This window comes from Camellia sinensis, chromosome 3 (genome assembly GCF_055761805.1).
Source record: "Camellia sinensis isolate YWXY chromosome 3, ASM5576180v1, whole genome shotgun sequence".
In the NCBI taxonomy this organism is placed as follows: Eukaryota; Viridiplantae; Streptophyta; class Magnoliopsida; order Ericales; family Theaceae; genus Camellia; species Camellia sinensis.
Window position 1 is genome coordinate 204,441,020 of NC_138963.1, and position 15,769 is coordinate 204,456,788.

At 35.3% G+C, this 15,769-nt stretch overlaps 1 protein-coding gene and 1 pseudogene across 3 annotated transcripts; one reads left to right on the forward strand and one right to left on the reverse strand.

Annotated features, from left to right (window-relative positions):
* Positions 1 to 274: 274 nt before the first annotated feature.
* Positions 275 to 2,698, reverse strand: LOC145823046 (subtilisin-like protease SBT3 pseudogene; annotated as a pseudogene). Its single transcript, XR_014365133.1, has one exon. The product of XR_014365133.1 is annotated as a subtilisin-like protease SBT3 pseudogene (transcript).
* On the forward strand, positions 2,665 to 14,798 carry LOC114304546 (V-type proton ATPase catalytic subunit A-like). Of its 2 annotated transcripts, none has more exons than XM_082921994.1 (8): positions 2,665 to 2,801; positions 12,868 to 12,967; positions 13,090 to 13,152; positions 13,749 to 13,827; positions 13,932 to 13,988; positions 14,136 to 14,247; positions 14,364 to 14,401; positions 14,536 to 14,795. In XM_082921994.1, the coding sequence occupies exons 1-8, from the start codon at positions 2,744 to 2,746 to the stop codon at positions 14,722 to 14,724; spliced, it is 696 nt and encodes a 231-aa protein (XP_082778120.1). In that variant the 5' UTR covers positions 2,665 to 2,743; the 3' UTR covers positions 14,725 to 14,795. The 2 variants fall into 2 exon arrangements, with proteins under 2 accessions (XP_082778120.1, XP_082778121.1); XM_082921995.1 differs by having other exon boundaries at positions 2,672 to 2,801; positions 12,900 to 12,967; positions 14,536 to 14,798.
* The last annotated feature ends 971 nt before the right edge of the window (positions 14,799 to 15,769 follow it).

Here is a 15,769-nt window from a genome sequence, read left to right on the forward strand (position 1 = left end):
GTAGCCACACCTTAAGCTGTGGTGAGGCAAAAGTTGAGGGATTCGAGCTGATGGAGCAGTGGCTACGCCTTTAGTCACAATATAACTTTACTAACAAACTAAAATCCTACAATCTTCACAAAAAAAAAAAGAAAAAAGAAAGATGAATCATTGACAAACTTTCAATTCATAATTTTTGATAAGCTGCAGCCTGCATATATTTTATGCCATACAACCGCATCTCCTAAGAGCTTATATTGACATTTTATTGGAAAATTTTAGCTTGTTTAAGGTGTATATAAAACAATCTGGCCTTGTTTCACACTTCTAATTTATAATTGCATAATGTTTTGATCCTTTATTGAGATTCATATCAGAATATTGGTTTAACATATTTTGGTTGGGTAGAATACCTATGCTGAGGATGTCAGCCAGAAATGGCTACAATGGGGCTTGATACTATGTGGTTAGCCTGATCAAACCATTTGAGATAGCCACTCGTTATGTTTGTTGCATCTTTATCGACCTCTACACTCATAGCAAAACTTTGCTTCTGAAATTTGCTTGTGAATGTGAGAGTACTGGGCTCTACTTTGATCCTCATTCCAGTAGGAACAACTAAAATCGCTTGATAAGTGGCTGTATCATCTCCCACATTTGTCACAACCCTGCTGAAGTTCTTTTCTTTTATGGAGCTGGCTCCTTTGGGAAATATGGCGACGAAAGAAGGATAATTGAGGTCAATGGGATTTTGGCTGCAACTCCACTCATTTCTTCTGAGGACAGCGCTCATCTGCTTCTTACTATAGCCGAGGCGACACAGGAACTCAATATAATCTTGGAAACCCATGTCATATATCAGGCCTGGATCCATGGCTTTATTGGGATTGATGTGGCCTGCCCCGAAGTCTAGAGGTGTGGCATGGAGTCCAGTCCATTGGTCTTTGAAGGTTGTGCCTGTATTGTCAACTAAATTTGCGGTGGTCATGATGGCTGATCTTATGGCTGCAGGGCTCCAATCTTGGTGGACAGCCTTCAGTAATGCTGCAACTCCTGCAACATGGGGTGCTGCCATTGATGTTCCTGAGTAGAGTGCATAATCTGTGACCAAATCGTAGTTGCCTATTGAAGTGAAAGGTTTATTGGGTGCAACTGCTGCCAGAATATCTGCCCCAGGAGCGAGAATATCTGGTTTTAGAACACCTGGGCTAATCGGGTCAGGTCCTCTAGAAGAAAAACGGGCAACTTGAGGAGCTGGTTTTGTGCCCATGCTTGTCATCATGAACCTCATGCTCTTCACCATCGCCTTTTTTGCCTTGGTTGCATACTCTCTGACTGAAGTCCCGGAACTAGTCTTTAAAACCAGGCTAGGAATGAAGTACTCGTCTGGACCTAAAGCCACATGGTCCGCCATGAAGATGCCTGCATATCCACCTGCCCTAAAAACTTCTATCATTTGTTTAATGACACTAATGTTGCCGCTATTATCACATAGGACTACCTTACTGTCAACCTCTTTTGGATCCAAAGCATAAAGGTTGCATGTTGCTTTGCTTCGATTACGTTCCCCATAATACAAAGGTGTGTCAGTAATATATATGCTTTCCGGGAAATATGATGTTCCTTCCACAGTTGCTCCATTTCCAAGGTGCATTTTTCCTCCAAAACTTCGGTCAACAGTGCCAGCACCTACCGTCGTGATCCAAGGTGCTCCATTGTATGTTGTGTTTGGACCTCCATCATTTCCAGCCGCACAGATAACAACAATTCCTTTCTCTATTGCTGAAAGAGATGCCATAGCTATGACATCCTTGAAATAAGATGTCTGTGTAAATCCCAGAGACAAAGACATGATGTCCACCCCATCAGCAATAGCTCGATCCATGCCGGCGAGCACATCAGTAGCTGCAGTCTCCTCTGTGCTTGTTGACCAGAGGACCTTGTACATAGCGATACGTGCATTTGGTGCTATCCCTCTGGCTGTGCCTTTAGCGTACCCAAAGTGACTAGTACCAAGTACATGGGTACCCGCTGCTGTGGACGAGGTGTGGGTTCCATGACCAGTGTAGTCTCTTGCTGATTTGAAGTCATCTTCCTTGGAAATTTTTTTACCTGAAGCATGGAGTCCTTTGCTAAAAGACTGAGCACCAATGAGCTTCCTGTTGCAGGCTGAAGGGCCAAAATCTGTGCCATTTTCACACTTGCCCTTCCATCTCTCTGGCACTGGTGACATCCCTTTGTCTTGAAAGCTCTCGCTTTCTGGCCAAATTCCAGTGTCTATTATTCCTACGATAACATCTTTGCCAAAAGAAGAAGCAGGCCATATGCCAGTTCTACTTTTTAGGCCAAGGAACTTGGTGGTGTGGGTTGTGAAGAGCTTACCAAAGGACTCCTCATATGTTGCACGGTGAGCTGGGGACTTTTTGAGTTCAGATAGTTGAGAGGGTGTGAGCCTGGCACTGAAACCATGCATGACATGGTCATATGAATAGAGTAACTTATCTTCATGGTCAGCGGGAAATGAAGATAACGATTTTAGAGTAAACTTGTGCCATGACTCATGGCTTAAGAAAGTTGCTGGTTTCTGTGAACGGTCCATGTGGATGATGTATGTCTTGTATTCTTCAGGTCCTTCAAAAGCATTACTGACCCCCAGGAGGAATACCAGTAGCCAGGGCAATGCAGGGTGCAAGGGCAAACAAAGAAAAAAGCTGGTCATGGCTAAGTAGATTGGATGGGAAGATGATGTGAAACTGAGTTTCTGATGCTATATAATGGACTTCCAAGAGAATCTCCCTCCCATTACGTTGATTTTTTCAATGGTATACTTTCTCATGCTTTGAAATTTCTCTTCCTTACCTTTTTAATGGTCCCTAACTTTAATTTCCTTCTTCATTTTGAGCTTGACATTAATATATATAGATAATGATGAAATCTTATTAATAAACCAATGATTTATCAAAAAAAAAAAAATTTTTTTTTTTTTTTGCTTGTGTTAGCATCTTCAATAGTAGCCGTTCACTCTTTATCTTTATGTTAAGTATATATCAGCATCTCATTTGACTCTCTGTTTTTATGCGTGAATGTTGTTCTCTCAATTTCCCCCCCCCCCCTTTTGATACGTCCCAGGGACACTAGTGACCATGGTTGCACCCAACTTGCAAAATCCTGAGAATGAACCCTCAAGCCTTACTTAATGTTGGCTTAGTACTCTTGCTTAACTTTTTTGATTGATATATAGTAATGTATCTCTTCTAATGATGAGAATCTCCTGTTAACAGCATAAATTTTTGTTCTTGGAAGAAAATGATGATGAACATACAAAAATAATTATCTATTTATTTTTTAAATTGAGAATTTCAGATGGAGCACATCTAGTGCTTCTTGTAATCATGTAGTATCCATCCGAGACTTATTTTATGCATTCTATATGTTAGAACATTGCTGAAGAGATTTTAGGACTCTTGTAGTTAGCAGTATTTTGGTTACTTTTTAAATTGCTAAACATATGGTGTGTAATTGCCCATGGATCATCTTATAAATTAAGTTAACGTAATTGGGTTATTATTGTACACAGCTTTATTTAGACCAGAAGACTCTAATGTTAAGTCTTTGTAGGATTAAGTCGGTCTAGTAGCTTATCATTCTTCAATAGAGTTGATTTTACAATAATGGGAGAGTTTGTTTGTGTGAATTTGATTGGCTGTTGTTTAATGTTAAGTCTTTGTAGGATTAAGTCAGTCTAGTAGCCTATCATTCTTCAATAGAGTTGATTTTACAATAATGGGAGAGTTTGTTTGTGTGAATTTGATTGGCTGTTGTTTAATGTTAAGTCTTTGTAGGATTAAGTCAGTCTAGTAGCCTATCATTCTTCAATAGAGTTGATTTTACAATAATTAGAGAGTTTGTTTGTGTGAATTTGATTGGCTGTTGTGAGGGTAAAAACGATCCTCTCTTCTTCTTTGTTAGTGTCACAGCCTTTGTTTATACCTCCTTTATAGCCCCAAAACCCTGACAAGTCAAGCTTAAGTCAATACTAACCCCGTCCTCTACCTATTGGCATTCAATTTGATTATCAAAACCTTAAATTACTCATTGTTTTACTCTTAAATAGGCTGTGTATTGAAAGTTTGGCAAGCTTTATCACTTCTGTACGAACTAATTTTAGCTCTTTTTCCTTTTAAAACCCAAAGACTGTTTGGATCTTAGCTTTGAGGAGTGATTTGTAGAAAGAAAAGAAGAAAAGTGAAGGGAAAATGAATGAAAAGTGGATTAAGTTAGCAGTATTTTTGTAATATTTTAAATTGCTAGACATATGTGGTAGTAGTCACCCATGAATCATTTTACGAAGGGTTACATTGTTGGGTTATTATAAAAGGCTTTATTTAGGTTTTGGAGTAGACTGGTTATGATAATAAAAAATTCAAGATCTTATAGTGTTAAGTCACAATCTAGGTAAACTTAAGAAGTCTAGTAATAGACTAGGATTAAGCTGTCACGTTTAACTAAATTAATTTTTAGTTCTTTCCAATCTTCAAACCCTAAAAGTCTTCTGCCTTTAAGAACCCTAATCCTATAATATATTCATGCCTTTAACCCATTACAGCCTTAATTCTTAAGCAGCCTCGCAATATTTTTATAAAGTAGTTCTACATCAAAGAGGAATGCAAAAGAATCAAGGTCATCCACATTCCTTGGAAGTTGTGAGGTATTTCTTCAATATATAATATGCTTTGATTGCTTCTAAAATTCTTGCATAACTCTTTTTGTGAGGACCAAAATATAAGGTATATATCTAACCATTTGTAAGGCTAGGTTTGAACCCACAACCTCTCGTATGAGAGTGATTGGGTGACGCCATCGAGGTAAAAGCCCTTCGGCTTGCACTACTCTTCAATGGACAGTAACTTTTGTTATTTTTAACTGAAGTAAAACTTGTAAAACCTCATCAGTTGACCCGAGTTGTTGATCCTGTTGATCCTGTTACAGTAAGTCTTGGTGGTCTAAAAACCTAAAAAAAAAAAAGGAGTGAAGTCTTGGTCTTCTATGGTCTATTTATTTTTTGGAAAGTAAAGAATAGTTGAGAAACTTTTAAATGTATACATCATTTACTTAAGCACTACCGTGGAAACCATCAAGGAGATGGGACCAACAAAGATGAAAGTAAAAAATAAACTATTGGTTCACACTTTCACAGAATTTGATTGCTCTAAAATTGTGAGCTTCTCATTTAAAAAATGTACACTACTTAAAATTGTAAATTTTATTATTTTGAATTAATTAAAATTTAAACTCAAAATAAAAGGGGACTTGAGCTTTATAATCTGCGCCAAAGCAAGACCCAAAAGCCATTATCCAATAGCACATCACATGGGAATACACTAGTATGCAATTGGCAAAACCTCACAATCAACTAATCCATCATTAACAATTGAATCATTCAAACCACATTGCTACGAACACACGGAAAAGAGTCTTTGTGGAATATGATTGAAACATCCATTATCACTCTAGCCACGTGTTTGACGACGGGTAATTTATTGTATTTTTAAAATTATAATAAAAAGTTGAATTTAAAGAGTGATTGTGGAAGAAAAATTAAAGAAAGAAAAAAATGCAATGAACATAGCCGAACCTTAATATTTCATGACGTCTTTAATCAGAATGTTGCTTTCATGGGTTAAGAGTCAAGACTTAGAAGATAAGCATCTCTTTTGAGTGATTTTATTTATACCAGCACTCATTTATCTCTTTATACTAGGGATGGCATCAGGCCGGAGTGGGGCACACTGCCTGTCCCCGACTCTTGATGGTGAAAATTCTTCCGTCCCAAGCCCTGATCTCTGACGGGAAATCTATCACCACCCTTGCCTCCTAATGGGGATCGGGTTTCTCCGACCTTGAAAATTCCCCCCCCCCCAAAAAAAAAAAAAAAAAAAAAACAAAAAACAATGGAAATCAAAGAATTAATTACTTGTAGATCCTTGAACAACCACAGCAACTATAATGGCGAACAATCTCACCACAGAACAAACTAGTTGCGAGTGCCAACCCCATTTTCCATATACTATGAAAAATCCGTACTCCCCCAAACCCAACCTATAACTCAATGATGAAGAAAGAATGAAACAGTAATAAAAAATTAAATAAAATAATGAACAGTGATAATGGGATAGAAAATTGGTGACTTGAAGCAATGACAAAACGGAGGTTAGGGTTTGGTATATATATATAGGGGTATAATAATAATTTCAGTTCGGGGAAATGGGGGCGGCGGGCCGGGGCTGGGGTTGGGGAACGTATCACCGTTTCTAGCCCGAACATTATCGAGGATGCATTTTCAAATACCATTCCCGGCCAGTCGAGTGTATTTTTTAGGAAAAAACCATTCTAATTGGGATCAGGGAGTCGGGTCCCCGTCAGGTTGGATTCAAATTGCCATCCCTTCTTTATACCCTCCATATAAAATGTGTGTGTGTGTGTTTTTTTTTATTTTTTATTTTTTTTATTTTTATCCATGTGAAATTATTTTTAAGGACAAAAGACTAAGATTAAATATATTTTGTTATCTCTTTACACCTATTGGTGTTCAATCCCTATTACTTTTCTTTACTTCTCATTTTTTCTTCCCTACTGCATATCTTTTTTCAAAAAGTGAGAATTATAGTGTTTTAATCATAGAAACAAACAATAGATAAAGAAACAGTGGTGAAGAATCATAAAAAAATAATGAAATGATGAGTTTTTTTTTATTTGCTTGGTAGGTTTTTGTTTCATTTTTGAGAGAGTTTTTTGACTTTTGTTTGGTGTGCCAAAATCGAACAAAATAAAATAATTCGGAATCACATTGCCGAACAAAAAATATATGTCCAGTAATCCACTGTCGAATAAAAGATGCATTTTCGGTAACTCAAGATCGAACGTTTTTAATTTGTTCGGTTACTTATTACCTTGCATTTCCAGTTATATATATATATATATATATATTTTATTTGGAACGATTATGCTTCTATTCATTGCAACAATGCAAGTACAATCATTTGGTTGCTGAACATCTTGAATGACACTTATTTGTTGGTAGATTATCTGAGGAAGAAACATTATTATTAATTGACATGTCAAAGAGTATGATACGATTAAAAGAGATGTTTATTACATTGAAACGAAAGGGTATCTTTAATGCGATAACAATGCAGACAATCTACAATGCACGTAAAACGACAAGTGGCTGGACAAATTTATTTTAGTTCAACAACATGACACTGGAATAATCCAATTTGTATAGTTATGTATCATTGAACATGCACTTTACAAATGGGTTCCAACTAATTTCTTGTTGAAGTAAAGTAAAATCATCTAATCAAACGAGAATAAATGGTTGAAAAAAGTTTGTCTGGTAATATAGCACTGGAATAATTCTAATTCTTTAACATTGTATTACCAAAAGCTATCGGTATAAAGAGACAAAATTAAAAGAGTTTTGAAGAGTTTTTAGATTAAGGTTAGTTTTGGTAGTATAATTGGTGTAATGAGAGTAACATTTTTTTTAATAGTGTAATGAAATAAAGAATGTAAAGAAGTAAATTAGTGATGTAAGTAGAATCAGTATGCCTTTAATCGGTGGGTTAGCAAGTGTTTTTGCTTTCACTGTTTTGTTAGTTTTATAGCTCTGTTTAGCTCAAGATTCAAGTGTCTAAGCAAGTGTAGCAGCTTGATATATAACATTTCTTTAGTTTTGAATCGGCTGGATGATGTTTTGTTGATTTTAACTTTTGTTTTTGTTTTTTCATTTTTTTTCAGATGCCAAATTAATGAGTTCCATGGTGAGGGCTACGTACATGTGACGTGTGGTCAGCTACGTCACTGTGTCTCTATCTTTTGCTTAATTGAGCAAAAAAAGAAAAAGAAAAGTTAAATGGTTTACACCTTACACTTCTCAAATTTTATTTTGATTCCTTATGGTCTGCCAATTAGATGGAAAGTGATCAGGTGAGGAACATGAGAGCACGTTAGGGAGACATCAGAGAAAAAAATAATATTGACACATTATATTTTTCACCTTTATACTTTCACTAAATTTTCTAACAATGAGGTGATGATAGATCACATTGCAATGTAGGTTTACCCAAGATTTTGTTGTTGCTTGGTGCAGTTTGTTAGAGCTATTTATAACTTTTTTGTTAAAAGAATTTGTGTTAGAATGTTTAATGTAATATCTGTTTGTAAGGTAAAAATAATTTAACTAGTTAAAAAAAATTGATTATCTGAAAAGTTTTAAAAAAAAAGCTCTTGTAAGTTTAAATTTTTTCATTCTTATTTTTGATTATCAATTTTCAATTTGAAAAAAACTAACATAGTGAACCTTGACCTATTAAACTTTATCTGGCTTAAGATTTTGTAATGGCAACAGAATCTGACATACATGAGCAGATAAACAACACTGTTAACTTTTTTTGAAGGGCTATTGCTTTGCGAGCTTTGGTAGGAGCACCTTAATGGACAAACCCTAGTTGCCTTGACAAAATGGGAAGTTGACATGCAACTTTTAAGATATTTAGCATCTCCTTTTACTCGAAACAAATATTAAAGTGTGAAAGTGTATTAATAAGAAAATTGGAGTCCAACTTTGTGTGCCAACTGTTTATTAATTTAGTGAATGTATGTGGGTGTTCCAATGGATTAGCTAAATTGTGTGTTAAAATGTGTGTTTTAGTGAATGTATGTGGGTGTTCCAGTAGATAAAATTTAGCGATGGACAATTGGAATCCATTGTACCTGTTTGGTGCTCTGTTTTAACCCCTCTACATAAATAGTGGAGATTGTTAGCACCTCAGTTGAGACTTGTGTTGTATAGAATCTTCTTAAAGTAGATTTCGCCCTCCTTCGGTGCTTCGAGTTTTAACAGCATCTACTTCTCAGGATGCAGTGACTATTACTTGGTTTACAACACTACAAATTCAAGTCCGGAGAATCAAAACTATGCTGTGACTCTCTCTTTTTCTTCTTAAAATTAAATGGTAGACAGATGCATAAAACAGAAAGATGGAAAGAGAAGAAGAAAGGCGAAATGCTCAAAGAAAATTAGATGAATGAAATGCTGCAATGGCAGGCTATTTATAGAATAACATGTGACTTTATAGAACATGTTTCAACAGGTAGAAACTTGTTTGGAACAAAAACAGATTTGTTTGAGTGGAATTCAACAGATATGAACCTGTTCGGGTGGAGGAAAAAATTGGACAGATTTATTCTGAATTTTGAATCTGAAATTCAAAAATAAATAAATAAATAAAATACAAGTGTTTTTGGCCCAAAAAGATAAGTATTGGGTCAGACAAGCCTAATCTAATCTCCCACCACTCACCCACGCCTAGCTCGATCGAACGGACGGCAGTGGGGCTCGCGTGTGTTTTGTTTTGGGTCCAATGGATCTAACCCACTTTACCCATCCACAAAACTTAGGTACCCTTTGGGGCCCATCCCAAGTATTGCAAGTTGGAGTTTATATACCCATATAAATCCTTAAGCCTTTCCAATGTGGGGTAAGCACATTTCACAAATGTGTTGGAAACCCATATAAAGCCATTTTCACGAACTCGAAAATGCGCGTTGAATTCTCATTTATCTGGAAATGGTTTTGAGCAACCAAATACATGATGTTATTCACTACGCGACATTAAATATGAACCCAATTAGAAATGTTAAAAATAACGCTTGGGTCCTATCTTAATTAATGCTCAAAGTTAGAAAACAAATAAGATTTTACAAAGCCATATTATAAAGCCATTTCCAACAATGTCCCACATGAATGGAATTCACGAAAACGGATATGCAACAAAATGCAGACAAAGAAAGAGTACATTAAGAAGATACACCACATCCAGATTGGTAGCTTTTGGCTTTGAACCTCCTTTAGTGAAAGCCTATCGGACTTACTGGCTAACCAGTAAACACAATGTCTTGAACTATTCAGTAATTTGTGTAAGCCAAGACAATAGACTACACATAGTGTATCCGTATACACAGTTTGGTTCTTGCGGTTGTGTTCATTTTGACCCTGAATAATACCTGGTAATTCATGAGTGCTCTAGAGAATTTAGCCTTCTCAATTCTCACAAAACCGACCCAGTTCACACTCATATAGGTGACTTCTTATTAAGAGTATCTTGCCATACCCCACTTGGATATCCAAGCTATAAAAATCATTAAAAACAAAGCTGATTTTACTAACGCTGCAGGTATCACTCTTCTTATCATAGAAATGGGTAGGAGTAAACTTCCTTAGTGATACATAAAGTCATCCATAATTCGGTTGTCCCTTTGAACCTAGATCTTGGGATCTCTAGTCATTTAGGTTGGGTTTCCATTGTGATGATTTTTAAATAATAGGCTTTAATCTTATTCTTCTCGATATATGGTGCACTTGCTCTCTGGCTAACCCTTTAGTCAATGGATCCGCAATATTCTCTTTTGAATTTACATGTTCTATGAAATTATTCTATGTGAGAGCAAATGTCGAATGGTATTATGTCTTCGACGAATGTGTCGAGATTTACTGTTATACATACACTACAAGAAAATATACTTTTGGCGACCACTTTTGCCGACTAAAAATATTTTGGTTGCCAAAAGTTGTGGAATTGGCGCCCAAAAATTATGTTAGTTAGAAAAAGTACAATATTTAGCTACTAAACTTTTTTAGTTGGGTTATATTGATTATTAGCAACTAAAAAAATTTAGTCGCCAAAAACGCCATAATTGGCGACTAAAAAAAATATTTTAGTCACTGTATAGTTAGTTTTGGTTACTAAAATATTTAGTCGCTGAATAACAAACAAAAATTAACTTTTTATTTTTGGCAACCAAACATTTGGTCGTCAAATATTTTAGCTACTGAAATTATTTAGTTGCCAAATGAAAAATAAAAATTTACTTTTTATCTTTGGTGACCAAAAGTTTGGTCGCCAAATATTTATTTTCAGTGACAAACAATTTTTAGTCGCTGTATAGTTTTGGCTACTAAAATTATTTAGCTGCCGAATGAAAAAAAAATGTCGCCAAATATTTATTTTCAGCGACTAAAAAATATTTTACTTGCTGTATAGTTGGTTTTGGCTACTAAAATTATTCAGCCGCCAAATGAGCAATAAAAATTTACTTTTTATCCTTGGCGACCAAAAGTTTGGTTGCCAAATATTTATTTTTGTTGCCAAAGAACTAAAATATTTGAAAAGAGACATTTCAAATTTTGGAGGGACTTATAAAATATTTTTAGTAACTAAATAATATTTTAGTTGCCAATAACCATACATATATATATATATATATATTCTTCTTTTCCCTATTTTTTTGCCCTAAATTGAATTTGTTTCTCTGAAAGAGCTCTCTCTTCCCTAACTGTGGGTCATCGATCTCAATCTCTCAAGTCGTTTTGTATGTCCTTGCCACCATTGCCGACACCACCGGCGGTCTTTGCCGGTACATCTAACTGTAAGCCTCGTGGTGGTGATACCAGAACTCATTGGTAGCGACTGGGCTAGGGCTAGGGCTCCACACCAATTGAGCCATTGGTTTGACTAATTTGATGGCGTCGTTCTAGGGAAACAAGTCGACCACGCTTGATCTTCTTGGGTTGGGGATTGGAGCTGGTGGAGCCTTCATTGCTAGCTTCTCGGCTTTGTTCACTTCCATTGGAAGTGGGCTTGATGTTGCGGTGGCGGTCTGGGAAATTAAGTTAGAGGGAGCACTAATTACAACTTAAAAAAAAAAATCATGATCAACATTAAGATAATAATAATTTTATGAGCTAAATTTAAGCATAAGAAATTAAAAATCATTATTAATAGGAACAAATCAAAATTCTATAATAGTGTGTAATAGCTCGGTACAAGATGGTGATGTAAGTTTGTAATTTTAGCACAAAGAATTATGAATCAAAATTCCTAATTTTATAAAATAAAAAAAATCATTTATACCACATATTATTATAAAATCTATTTAATTTTTATTTGATAGAAAATATTAAAGAGATGATATTGCTTATAAATAATGTGTTTTGAATGGAAACTATTACATAGTTTTAGAGTACCATATGACATTACCTATGTGATGCTCAAAGCATGAGAAATCACAAATCACACAAAGTAGTTTGTCAACTACCTGAAAATAATGAGTTAATTATATTTAATCAATAAGATTTTCCACTACACTGTTGGTTTAGATTACTACATAAACAATATCACATAGTACTCCCAAAGTATCAAATAACTATTTATGAACAATACAATAAATCCTTGGCCAAAAAAATATTAAAAAAAAAAATACATTTTGTATATGACTACAAAACAAAAACAAAAAAAATTCAAAATTGAGGGGGGCACGTGACCCCCCTGGGCCTTCTTTGGCTTTGCCCTTGGCGGCAGCGGCGGCGGCGGCGACGGCTTCATTTGAAGGAGTGAATTCCTCGACTGAAGAATGTTGGAAAAGTTCATCTAAAATTACATTTTTCCCGACCAATTTTGTGGACTAACTTTTATTTAGTCGCAAAAAGTTTTCATTTGGCGACTAAATTAAAATTTGGTAGGCAAAGGATTGGAGTTTTGCTGACTAATATTTTGTAGTTGCCAAAATAGAATTTTTTGCGACCAAAATTGAAATTTGGTTGGCAAAGGTCGAACATGGAAGACAAAAAAAAAAAGCGGGAATGAAAAAAATTTTATCGACCAAAATAATTTGGTCGTAGATAATAAAACGATGCCGTTTTGAATGCTATTTAAATAAATTGAAGGACAATACCAACCAAACAGTTTTGTAGGGAAAAATTGCCTGTATATCCCACGTACCACTCCTCATACGCACCTCATCGTCGATTCTCTTGCTCGATTGCAGTCACCAAAGTCGCTCCTCCTCTGTCATCGCAGTTGCCTATATCGCTTCTTCGACCAAGCATCAGAGGCGCTTCGAGAAGTACTTGGGCCTCCATTGTTAGGTATGTATTTTATCTCTATTTCTATCTATCTATCTGTTTGTCTGTCTGTCTGTCTGTCTCTGTATTTGTGTTCCATTACTCCTCTTACTCACATGGTTCTTCTCTCTTTTTCTACCTAATAGCACCACCATCACCATTTTTCTGCTACTACCAGTTCACCTATCTTCAAACAACCCTGAGATCAGGTGTGGGTCCCCTCTCTCTCTCTCTCTCTCTCTCGCTCAATTTCTCTATGTTCCCTTGTTTTCCCTAATTTTCAAAACCAATTTTTTTGTTTTCCCTAATTTTCAAAACTCTAATGAGTGAATGTTTGAAGGGATGGCCTCAAATCATACTCTCCAAACAATGCAAAAAATGAAAACTGATATGTATATTCTTGTTTGTTCTAGTTGTGATGACAGAACACATGCAAGTATACCATATTTGCTTTATATAATTTGCTTATTAGTTGGGAATTTTGTGTATCGCTGTTTGTATGATTTGGGTTATCCTTGGATAGCATGATCAATGATTTGTATCTCATCGATTGCCTTGTATGTACATAAATAAATAAATAAATATATATATATATATAAAGAGGTTTGATCATTTTCTCTGTAAAAAGGACTCTTTTTCGTTATTATTATTATTTTTTGTTTTTTCTCCTCCCAAAAGGCATATTCTTTGGAGTTTTGTAATACTTTATCTTTTAACGTTGCTTATTAACTGAACGAATGTGACTCACGCGAACTAATTGCTTTGGGGCTAAAGAGTTGTAACTGCTTCTTGTTTTTGTTTGTAGATCCCACATATATATCATCTTAGTGCATGAAGAAACAGCTGGGTTGACGGTCAATGATCCTATTTTACGAACACACAAGGTAATCTTGTTATGTTTTTTTACAATATTATTGTTAGAATTTTTGAGTTGTTATAGATCGAACATTAAATGCACTAACATTTAACTTGTTCATTGACATTACAGCCTTTGTCGGTGGAGTTGGGTCCTGGAATCTTGGGGAATATATTTGATGGTATTCAGGTTTGTGAAATATATGCTCCTTCATATTTCCCAACTTGAATGTTGTCTGAACAAAAACTTTTTGCAATTGGGTTTTTTTATTATTAGCCTTTCTTAAGAAGGACATTTACCCACTGACAATCCATTTATTATTTAAAAAAAATGTAGAGGCCTCTAAAGACCATCGCAAAGCGATCTGGTGATGTGTATATCCCTCGTGGTGTCTCTGTCCCGACCCTTGACAAGGACACCCTTTGGGAATTCCAGCCTAAAAAAATAGGTAATCAAAGAGCATTTTACTTTAGTTGTTTAGAGACAATTGTTACGGCTTTTGTTTACATTAGAGAGCTAGAAAGACCTGATGCTTTATAGTTTAACGTCATCTGTCGGTGGCAGGTGAGGGAGGTCTTGTAACAGGGGGAGACTTATATGCTGTAAGTTAAACAATGCTTAACTTAGTTTACATAAGTTTAAAAGTCCTTTCTGTAAAATTTTGTTGCCATATGTGTTTGGCATTTTTATTTTGTTGTTCTTCATCTAAGGTTGCCATGGTTAAATCATTATGCAGATTGTCTTTGAGGACAGTTTAGCGCAATACCATGTTGCACTTCCTCCTGATTCTATAGGAAAGATAACCTCCATTGCACCAGTTGGTCAATATTCAGTGAAGGTTTGTCTAATTTATTTTTTGTTTTTGTCATTCAACGTTGGCTATTCTTTGTATGACATCCTTAAGGTCAAGTTAGTAATCTTTTGAACTATGTTTTATTTGCATTTACCATGCACCTGGACAATTTTGACTCAAATATATATGGTAGAAGTTTGTCCCTCCTATGCACCAGTCCTTGAGTAGAAACTATATCCCTAATCTATATCTTCATTTATAGACAATCATATAAGGATTCCGAAAGCTTCAAGTCCACCAACTAAATCAATGATTGTCTTGAATTCTTTCAGAACGAAAGCTTCATTAATCTTCCACTCTTCAAAATAAATCTGAGGGGTTTTAGATTTAAATCAGATAAAAAATAAAAAGAAAGAAAGAAAGAAAGGCAATACTCATCTTACTAGACTTTTTAAAGTAGAGGCATCAGTGCCTAATCAATGTATCAATACAAACATTATAATTTTTTTTTCCCTTTTTGGTTGACTAGGAGGTTCATAATTACAAAACTTAGAACAAGCTCCGCAACGAACATCTAATGGCATCAACATTATAAATCTGTAACAATTTGGTCAAGAATATCATAATACTATATAATCATGTCCATAGTTCCTGAACAAGATTTGCCAAAAAGATATTCCAATAGAATTTCTCTCTCAATGCTTCTCTCTTTCCCGAACCTACAAACAGAATAGATTATTCACACTAGATCCAATAGTGAAAACCAAAATGAATGGAAATGCAACTAAAGACAAGTTAGAACTGCAAGCTTAAAATGGACCATAGCAAAAGGAAGCTTAAATGGGAAAAAATTTACTATTGTCATAATAATCTCTTATAACAAAGAAAACAAGCATAGATAACATAGCAGACTCAAGCATAGGCTTGAATCCTCCCTTGAGCCAAGGACAAGGACATTTTATTTACCAAAAAGAGGCGATGACTAATAAAGAATTATAAAGATTTAGATATGATCTTGCAAGGTCTCTCTCATGCTAAAAAGGGCAAGCAAGTAAGCACCTGGAAACAGAGCAGTCTAGTTGATTTTTATGGAAAGTATCAAGCTATGGATTTATGACCAATACTTCCAAAACATTTCATAATTATCTATAGTATTTATTATATAAAGTCTACAACT

Coding starts and splice junctions, on each gene's coding strand:
- LOC114304546 (XM_082921994.1), top strand. CDS start 2,744: ATGCTATATAATGGACTTCCAAGAGAATCTCCCTCCCATTACGTTGAT. Junction 2,802..12,867: donor TTACGTTGATTTTTTCAATG/GTATACTTTCTC, acceptor GCTCGATTGCAG/TCACCAAAGTCGCTCCTCCT. Junction 13,828..13,931: donor CTATTTTACGAACACACAAG/GTAATCTTGTTA, acceptor TTGACATTACAG/CCTTTGTCGGTGGAGTTGGG.